At 36.5% G+C, this 9,471-nt stretch overlaps 2 protein-coding genes across 6 annotated transcripts; one reads left to right on the forward strand and one right to left on the reverse strand.

Moving 5' to 3' along the window:
- Positions 1 to 300: 300 nt before the first annotated feature.
- LOC107791634 (uncharacterized) lies at positions 301 to 1,758 on the forward strand. The gene has a single exon (XM_016613729.2). It carries the CDS (start codon positions 586 to 588, stop codon positions 1,654 to 1,656), a length of 1,071 nt encoding a protein of 356 aa, XP_016469215.1. The 5' UTR covers positions 301 to 585; the 3' UTR covers positions 1,657 to 1,758.
- Positions 1,759 to 1,953: 195 nt separating this feature from the next.
- LOC107791635 (cyclin-dependent kinase F-4-like) lies at positions 1,954 to 8,403 on the reverse strand. Of its 5 annotated transcripts, none has more exons than XM_016613731.2 (18): positions 7,920 to 8,403; positions 6,385 to 6,767; positions 5,733 to 6,296; positions 5,579 to 5,657; positions 5,419 to 5,487; positions 5,251 to 5,340; positions 5,038 to 5,176; positions 4,458 to 4,560; positions 4,323 to 4,375; positions 4,178 to 4,244; positions 3,918 to 4,026; positions 3,546 to 3,611; positions 3,332 to 3,400; positions 3,178 to 3,238; positions 2,973 to 3,089; positions 2,751 to 2,782; positions 2,559 to 2,640; positions 1,954 to 2,409 (listed from the first exon to the last, which is right to left on the reverse strand). In XM_016613731.2, the coding sequence occupies exons 3-18, from the start codon at positions 5,738 to 5,740 to the stop codon at positions 2,201 to 2,203; spliced, it is 1,353 nt and encodes a 450-aa protein (XP_016469217.1). In that variant the 5' UTR covers positions 5,741 to 6,296; positions 6,385 to 6,767; positions 7,920 to 8,403; the 3' UTR covers positions 1,954 to 2,200. The 5 variants fall into 5 exon arrangements, with proteins under 5 accessions (XP_016469217.1, XP_016469216.1, XP_075074116.1 ...); XM_016613730.2 differs by having other exon boundaries at positions 2,751 to 2,797; XM_075218015.1 differs by lacking the exon at positions 5,251 to 5,340 and having other exon boundaries at positions 7,920 to 8,322.
- Between the last annotated feature and the right edge of the window lie 1,068 nt (positions 8,404 to 9,471).

Consider the following 9,471-nt stretch of genomic DNA (forward strand, 5'->3'; position numbering starts at 1 on the left):
AAAAGTACTAAAATCATGTTTGGATGTTCAATTCTCAAATTACAAAGTTAATTAAGTTACCATCTTTGCGTTTTACAACACTAATTTTAGTAGTCTAAAACTTTCCTGATTTTATAAATCAAAAAAATTTATCCGCTAGTAACTTTCATAATTAGACATACCCAAATTATAAATCAAATTGCATTTAGAAACATCCGACATTATCACAATTTTATTTCTCAATTATAATATAATCTTATTGCAAATATGTAACAGTTGTACACGCATTTCATATGTTTAATTTTTCTCATATATATCACCATAATAGAAGCAGCATTTATTACATATTTCTCAGTGAAGCTAAACATTCCTATTATACAATTTGATCACAATATACTAAACACTCGGCATTTCAAATTATTATAACAACACAAAAATAGAGGTTATCAAGAAAGGTAAATGGGGGTGAGTCCCTTCAATTTCCTATTCTGATTGGGAATAAAAGGGTTAGTCTGATATTGCCTATGAAACAGAAAAACCTGGGAAAACCTTAATCCCAATTTGAGTTTCTATGGGAGAAATATAATAAAAATCTATAAAAAGGTAATGACAGAGCCTCCATTCTTCATTCTGCTTTGTGCTTTGCATATTACCAGCTATTGTTACGGCGCCATGGAAGAGGGTGATGATAAAAACAAAGCTATCATTCCCTACAATTCTACTTTCTCGTGCATGACCATGAACACCATTCAGGACGATATCAAAACGTTGTCTCTGTTTCCACAATTTTCAGATAACAGTGTTATAAAGGCAGAACCAATTGATTATGCTTATCCTCATGAGTCGTCATCAACAAATTCCACTACTGCTAGTAATTTCTCATGCATCTCCACCTTTGACGACAATCACTACGACACCAAACTCCCCACTTTGTCTCTGTTTCCACAAAACCAAGCTGCTTCTAAACCCAGAACATTGTCTCTCTTTCCAGAATTTTCAGAAAACCTAGCTACTGCTTCGAAACACTTTGTAAATAATTATCCTCCGTCATCAACATCATCGCCGCTGCCTTCAACTGATCTCTGTCTTTCTGTACCAGGTACAATACCCGAAACCTCGACGCTGCCCTCCAATTCTAATTCCCCGAATATCATTAATCAAGATTCTTGTGCCTCCAAAAGGTTGTTCCATCAACCTAATATCGGTCCTGTTTTAAAAAGAAAAGGAGAAGATCGGAAACTTGTTCCTATCAAGAAACGGCGTTTACTTTTACGGCCGGTGGCCCCTGCGGCAGCAGCGGCGGTAGAGGAAGAGCACTGGATAATTAAGAAGTTGACAAAGAGTGATGTGAATGGATCTTCAAGGCTTTTGTTGCCGAGACAAGAGGTGACGACTTACGTTATACCTTATTTGGATGAACAAAAGGCTACAGATTGCCAAAAGTTATGTGGAACTGATGTTAATGTCTGGGATTTGGATACACAATCAGAGTATTCTTTGACGCTGAAGAAATGGGCAACCGATAGTTTTCAACTCATCAAAAGCTGGACCCCCTACTTTGTCAAGAGAAGGAATTTAAAAGAAGATGATGTGATTGCGCTTCGTTGGGATCGAAACAATTCAAGATTTTGCTTCCGCGTTCGAAGTAGGCATGATCATCAAGTGGATAATGAATGATGATGATCATAGTGTCTTGTTTTTATTAGTAAGCTACGTTTTCGTTTTGTTAATTGTTTCATTCTTTTGGCTTCTTTTACATTTTTATGCTTCTGGTTTGATCTTTAGCTTGGCTTAATGAAAAAGTTGAGGAAACCAAATTAAAATTACTACGTATTTTGTGACTAGTAATATTGTTTAATCAAACTTGTTTCTGGGAAGTGCTTTGTTCGACTTTAACTTTACATTATGCACAACAGCTACAAGATTTTAAATTACATAAAATACACAGATAGCAAGAATCTTTTACACTATCAGTATCTCATACGCATAAACATTTATTCAATAATACTTGAATGTAGAAATGATAGTATCACCAAAACAAGCAAACACATTTATTCAACATCTTGAACGTAGATGTGACAGTATCTCCAAAATGAAACAAACTTGCAAAGCACTAGACTGCTGGCTCACCAAAGTAACATCAAACTGAGCCATGTACATAAAGACTACTATCGCTAAATAACACTTGAACAGAATACGACACTCAAGCTTATAACATTCTTCATCCAGCAACTTTCCTTGAATAGCTTCTTCCAGGAAGAAACTCTTGAGACCGTCCATGGAACAAGTCCTGATGCCCATGCCACCCTCCTGCCTTCATTGGCTTAAATACTGGCTGCTTTGTAGGTCCTCTACCAGAGCCAATGCTCACGTTCGCCAGCTTCTCAGCTGCATCCGAAATGGCACGAGTTGTCACTCCAGAACCAACCACTGCCAAGCCAAAAAAAATAAAAATAAAAAGCTTTAGGGAGGGACACAATTGTACAAGTAAAACCAAAGTATTTTGTTCCACAATTAGAAGAGGGTGGGAGTTCTAGCCAAGAGACATGTGAAAAAATATTAAGTTGAATAGAACTTACTTGGGACATTCCTTACAGGAGGTCGGTATTTTGGTTGTTGATTAACAGAGTCTTTCAGGGATTTATCATTCCTCATTGGTTCCTGAACATTAGTTGCATAGATTAGATTCAAGTAGAATACCTATGTCCATGCACAGCATTCATCTGGCAGATGTAAACAGTAACTAAAGGTTGTTTACAAGGCAACTATACCTGATAATTCATATCCAACCTCCTTTGTACGCCTGTTACATGAGTCACTGTGTGAAATTACAATTGTATAAGTATCAGAATGAATAAAAAATTTGTGTATAGCAAAAAAGATGGTTCTTTCACAATTAAATTTAGGAAAGAAAAATATTAAAAATTTTGTGCAAAGATAGCCCCTCGGCTTAGTTGGACCCCTGTAAAATCCTTCAGATTCTTATATGTTACCTGTGTTAACAGGCACCTGTGACTTAACGGTGGAGAAGTTGCTACTGGGCTTGGGGTTGGGTGACGACCCAAACGACCACTTGTCGTACTTTTGCTCCAATGCACCCCTCATGACAGCTACAGCAACCAAAAGTCCTATTAGGTTCATCATAAAGCAGCATAAAACCCAAGTTTCTTTCAAGTCAATACTAAAGACAGCACAAACCCGGAGGAGTCTTAGCAACAGCAGTCTTGGTGCGTAGTGATGGAGGTACATAAAAACAACTCTGTCGCATCATAAATGATATTATATAGTTTAATAGAGACACAAAACACCAACTTATGTACATTAGGTTAAAAAAAGTTGAGGAATTTGCCACCTGGAAGAAAGGATGTTGAAGAGCATCGACGGCTGGCGGCCTCTTACAAGGATCCCATGAACAAAGAGACTGCAGCAGAATACAAATAAGATAAAAACCCAACCTATCAGATACACCATTCTGTTTCTTCAGAAACAAAGGAGCTCTTGTCCATATATGACCATGTAGCGATCAATTCAGAATAGTGATATAAATGCTTTTAAACCCTTCTTACCGTGATTAGACTAACAGCATCCTCACTGGCAGATGGAATTAGCAAGGCAAGATCTACACCAGCAATCTGCCAGATAAAACAAGGAAGCAGGTGTCAACCCAAAATCAGATGTCAAATGAGATGGATTCGTTAGTTAATCTAACAACAGCATTTTTTATGTTGAGCCAAGGAATAGTTATAGTTTCTTTCAATGGAAAAGATTAAAAAGACCCTCTCTACAATGATTTAAAAGATACACTGGAATTCAAAGGCAAAAGGATGAGGGAGGGGGGAGCTCAGCTAATATGAAAATCCTCTAAGAATCAATCAATAATTCATTAAAAGAATCCAGAAACAGTAGATATCTTCATAGCAAGGGAGAGCAACGTGGACCTGTGGAAATTGGTAGTTGATAGCACTAGCAAGTTGAAGTCCCTGCGCCCATTCCCTCTTGGATGGAGTCCCTATAACACTGCATATTTTGTATATCTCATCTGCTTCACTGCACCCAAAGAAGATGAGCGTACAGCAGACAGTCACAGAAAGGCAATGATTTGCAAATGACAGTCTCCAATCCACCAATCCCTCCTCTCTTCTATATACATTTTTATGCAAGTCACAAAGAAATCAATATTATAACCACAGATGCATACCTTGAACCCGGAAATAGAGGACGAAGACTAAACAACTCAGCCATTATAGCACCCATTGCCCACATATCTGCAGTGTTGAAAGACAATCAATATACATCCAGAAAGAAATAGCTGAAACGGATATTGTATAGTATGTATTACTTACCAACAGCAGGACCATAGATTGGTGACTGGAGAAGAATTTCAGGAGCACGATACCTGCAGTCTCACATAACAGAGATCAGAAGAAAAAAACTAACGTTTTAGACCAATGAAGGTACAGAAGACCAGGCATACTGACCAACGTGTTGATACATATTCCGTAAATGGAGGCTGAGAGTTGATTTCCCGAGCAAGACCAAAATCAGCAATTTTAATTATATCTTGCGAAGCCAACAAGTTCTCTGGACAACCATCAGTATCATATGTAAAAATGGGTTAGATCACAATGGAATTGGTCCAATTGGACTATGATGTCATAAACTCCATAAACATAAAAAGACATATTCAACTGCTATAATATGCAGATTTTCATGATTGCATGCACATATATCACAAAAATATTGTATTAGCTCTTCCAATTTTCCTTGGTGCCTTAATACTAAAATCTCGTAACAAACACTAATATGTATTTTTATTTTTCCAAGAGACATGGTGAATGCATCACTAAAGATATAATGAGAAAAAAAATAAAAAGAAAAAAAGGAAGGGAGCAGGGTCACTGCATCACCATACATATACAAGATCTTCATGATCAAGGACGCTTAAAGGAAAACAAGAGAGAGTACAGCTCATGTCATTCACTAAGATAGTTTCAGTTAAGTCAACTCTTCACCATCACCCAGAGCATTTACAGACAAAAAAATGGGAAAGTAAAACACCTGGCTTAAGGTCACGATGAAAATATCCTCGTCGATGAATATAAGCAAGACCCTGAAATACTTGGAAGCACCAATTTCTTACTTCGGATTCTGAGAAAAGCTTTGCTCTGTCCTTCATAAGCTGATATAAATTGCACTCCTACAAAAACTCATACAGAATTAGATACTCAATTAATTGACTGGTCACAAAGGGAAAGGGAAACCATCACATACCATGTATTCAAACACAAAGTACAAAATGTCATTCTCCCTAACCACTTCCTTGAGCTTCACAATATTTGGATGGTTCATTTTTCTCAAAGACTGCAAAAGGATTTATGGCTATTGAACCCTCAGCAAAGGAAAGACCAAATATGGCCCAAAGGAAGGAAATCATCTAACCTTGACCTCTCTCAAGTTTATGCATTCTTCCCATGAATAGTACTTCTTCTTCATCTTTTTTATTGCAACCTGTGTTAGACAAATGAATAGAATTAAAAGGACTTCAAAAGTACAGCAACATCAGTAGGTTCTTTGTTGATCCTTGCACATCTACACCTACCACTTCACCAGTCTGTTTATTAAGTGCACGCCAAACATTTCCAAATGTGCCATTACCAACTTCGTTAATTATCTTGTACCTGCACCATTAAGACGAATTAGACGAGCATACAGAAAAAAGAAATCAATAACAATAAGGGGAACGAGACCAGCACCTTTCCATTTTTGCAGCTTCAATAGCACGTAAGACACTTTATTTATTGAAGGCGGAGAGATAACAAGCACATAAACTAAGTGAAATTTTTTCGGTCTCGGAATGACTGGAAAAGAAAATACTAAAAGGAACTAGTGGCCTGACTGATTCAGCAAAATCCCCCTTAGTTTCCTTCTGAAAAACTGATGAGGGTAGAACCAGCAATGATAGGACGAATGGGCTTCACAGCCTTATTTGTAAGATATAAGGCATTAAAAGATCCAAAACCGTAACAGGGGAGAGAAAGCAAGCAAAGACAAGTGCTGCAATGCATCTTGATACCACTTCAAAGCTAACCGAGACTCAAACAGCTAAATTCAACAGGCCGATCACACGCTCAAGAGATGATTGAAACTTCTTTCTCAACAGCACATTAGCTCCTTGCCTCCAATACACTTTAGCCTGATACCAAGTCTTCAGTCAACTGAATCGTGAAGACAGGTCTCTAGAAACTACCAAACCCGAAGCAAGTGTACAAAAAGCTAACTAACTCCAACTATGCATACATGCATCTGCTGATTTAGCGCTGTAATGGACAGAGACAGCAAAAATGATGTAAGGCTATTAGAAATTATGAGCACTATAACAAAGTAACATTCAACCCACAGCAATACCTCAGAGGATGGTTTCCAAAGGGTCTTGAATGGGTGTCGTATCGGCAATGCGCTAGAAAAAATAAACTTGCACGAGGTAGTTAACAGTACATTCACAACTGACATCATAAGGTGTGCTGCTTACTAGAGGAATTGCATTAAACATCCAACACACTAGCTTATATGGAAATTGCAAATTGCCTCCTGTACTGAACAGTCAAGAGGAGCTGTTCACTATGTGCAATTGACAAAGGAAACAAGAAGGAAATTTCTACGGATGAGGAATCGCCAATCAAGAACTTCCTGAAATGAAAAAGCTCGATACCCAAAGCATTCAGAGAAAAGGCACACTTGCTCCATGTCCTAAACAATACTATTCTCTTGGAATTGAAGTTTACTGGATCCTGAAAAAAACAACCAGGGAAGACGAGTTAGTATGTCACAGCACAATACTAAACAAAAGAAAAATACCCAGAGAAGCCAACTAAGCTTGAGATAGACAATGGCAGAGCTACAATTTAACAAGTTAAGACTTAAGCAATGAAATTACATTAACTTGCAAGCATTCTAATCAAGGATCCCAGTCAACATCCTCACCTAGATAAGCACTAAACAGGATTAGTGGCATTAAGATCAGCTCAATCATTGTTGTTCAAGATTAAGATATAATTAGGCAGTTGCAGGTAAAACCTTCCTATAAATCTATTTATATACCAGCCTTCAAAATAGTATTTGTGACTATCACAAATGTCATCTTGCAATCAAGCAGTAAGAACAAACACTAAATAGTTGGATTGAGAATTATACAGCAAACTTATGTCATATTTGTAGCTCAAAGCCTCAAAGCACATTATGTTCAATGAACAATCACTAAAAGCACATATAATCCTCTCATTGCATTGTGGTACAAGATCATATGAGTAAAAAGATACAATCTTAGTTACAATTAAAATATTACTCATTTAAACAATAGCGAAATTCAAAGAACTTAATTGTACCCTTAGTTAGAACCTCAGAAAAAACAATACAGCAGTAGAAGTACAATCAAGGTTCTTCAGAACAGAGTACTAGCTTTTCCAAGCCTCAACAGAACCATTAACTTCAATAAGATACATTTATCCTAAAAACACCAGAACTCAACTTCACACCCCAAAGCCTAAGTCACCACCATGATTCCATAGGTTCATCACAGAATAGCCACACAAAAAACAATTATATCTAACCTTCCATAAAATTTACCAAGAATAACCAAAACCTTATAAGAATAGTTTTAGCAATAGTTCCAATAAACATAAAGATTCCAACACAATAGGCATACAACAAAACAAGAATAAATCCCAAAATTAGGATTACAACTCATACCCAAAAGAACAATATCATAATCCCAAAGCTAAAAAGAATCAAACTTTAAACTTTACAGCCTCATTAAGAAAACAATTTCTTATCAAATCTGATCAGGAACTCAATTCTCCATCGAAATACAACAAGAAAATCCATACCCAGATACCAAAATCACATAAAAATAAAGAAAAACACGAAAAAATAATTTTTTTTACCTGGGGCTGAAACGGCATAACCTGTGAAAGCAGAGGAAAAGGAAAATCAATAGCCCATATACCAAACTCTATAAAAAGTAGTGTATTATTTGTCTGACGTTTCCCCTTTCACAAAAGCAGCTGCAGCCACAGCAGCCCACCCTATACCCTATGCATGTATACAACATATATGTATAATGATGGAGCTCTCATGCTATCATGATAATGATAATGATGTGAATATTGGCTTTATGTATAAAAAAAGCTAAAAAAAAAAAAATCTACTGCTTAATTAAATATTCCCCCTCCTTATTTATTTCCATGCTTTTGTTTTGCTCTGAAAAGGAAGGAGAAACCAAGGAATGATTCTGGGTACGATAGTCGACTAGGTACTGATTTGGTGCCACGCATGACTGACGTGGTCGTTGGGACTTTCTCACTATCTTTAATAAGGAATGCAGATCTTTCTACCATAAAAAATTGATTGAAAGATTTTTCTGACCACGGAGGTATTTACAATATTTACATACATTATAATCAAGAAATTAGCTGAACTTTTTAAAATCGCTGTTTATTGTTTGACCTGTTAAAAAAAGTTCTAGGAAAATAATACGGCCCTACAATTTTGAAGAATTCTAAAAAAAATTAGTTATCGGTCAGTATTTGTGAGTTGGCCAGATTTCTGACCATCACGATAAACATATTGTAGACAATAAATTTGGTTCGAGAAAATAAAATCAAAGACCAGAAAATATCGTAACAATCGTAGTATTTTATTTCGAATATTTGAGTGTTACAATCTCTATGAATCCTCTGATTCTTTCTTTCAATAGTAAATAAATTCAAGGATCTTTGAGCTTGATCTTGAATATATATTTGTTTCCTCGAACGATGATCTTGTTTTTGAGCTTGAGCTTGATTGTTTGAACTTGAACTTGATTTGTTCTTTGTTCTTGAACTTGAACTTGAAGCCTGAAACTTGGGGAGGAATTTGCAGCGTTTGATCCACGAGCTCTTTCTTGCTTCTTGTTATAATTTCTGGTGTCTTTCTGAGTTATGAAGACCTCTATTTATAGTTGTGGAAGGGAGGAGTCATGATAAGAACAAACTCTTTCCAACCAATCAAATCGAAGTGTGACATGACTGCATTTGATTGGCCAGAACATGTCACTTGCACACGTGGCACGATTTCATTGGCCTTTTAGTGTGACTTGGCATGCCTTGTCATTTTGACATGTGGCATGATCCTATTGGCTCTTCCGTTTGACTTGGCACGCCACGTCATTTGACACAAACTGGGCTTCTAGGAAGATGACATTTTGGGCCTAATGAAGTGGGCTCATCACTTTAGCCCAATAGATTAAGACTTATTTATTTAATCCATATATATTGGACTTATGTAATTAATTCAATTATATTAGCACATATATTTATTTGGACCAATATATCTTGAATTTTAAATATAATCCAAATTATTTTATGGATTTAGTTTTAATAAAATTTATAAGCCTACAAATGCCCCTACTTCAAGACTTGTCAAAGTCTTTAAACTTTTGAAGGCTAGGCTTGAAAT

The sequence above is a fragment of the Nicotiana tabacum genome, chromosome 1 (assembly GCF_000715075.1).
Source record: "Nicotiana tabacum cultivar K326 chromosome 1, ASM71507v2, whole genome shotgun sequence".
Classification (NCBI taxonomy): Eukaryota; Viridiplantae; Streptophyta; class Magnoliopsida; order Solanales; family Solanaceae; genus Nicotiana; species Nicotiana tabacum.

Coding starts and splice junctions, on each gene's coding strand:
- LOC107791634 (XM_016613729.2), top strand. CDS start 586: ATGACAGAGCCTCCATTCTTCATTCTGCTTTGTGCTTTGCATATTACC.
- LOC107791635 (XM_016613730.2), bottom strand. Junction 5,341..5,418: donor TAAACTTGAGAGAGGTCAAG/GTTAGATGATTT, acceptor ATCCTTTTGCAG/TCTTTGAGAAAAATGAACCA. Junction 4,376..4,457: donor GAATATGTATCAACACGTTG/GTCAGTATGCCT, acceptor GTGAGACTGCAG/GTATCGTGCTCCTGAAATTC.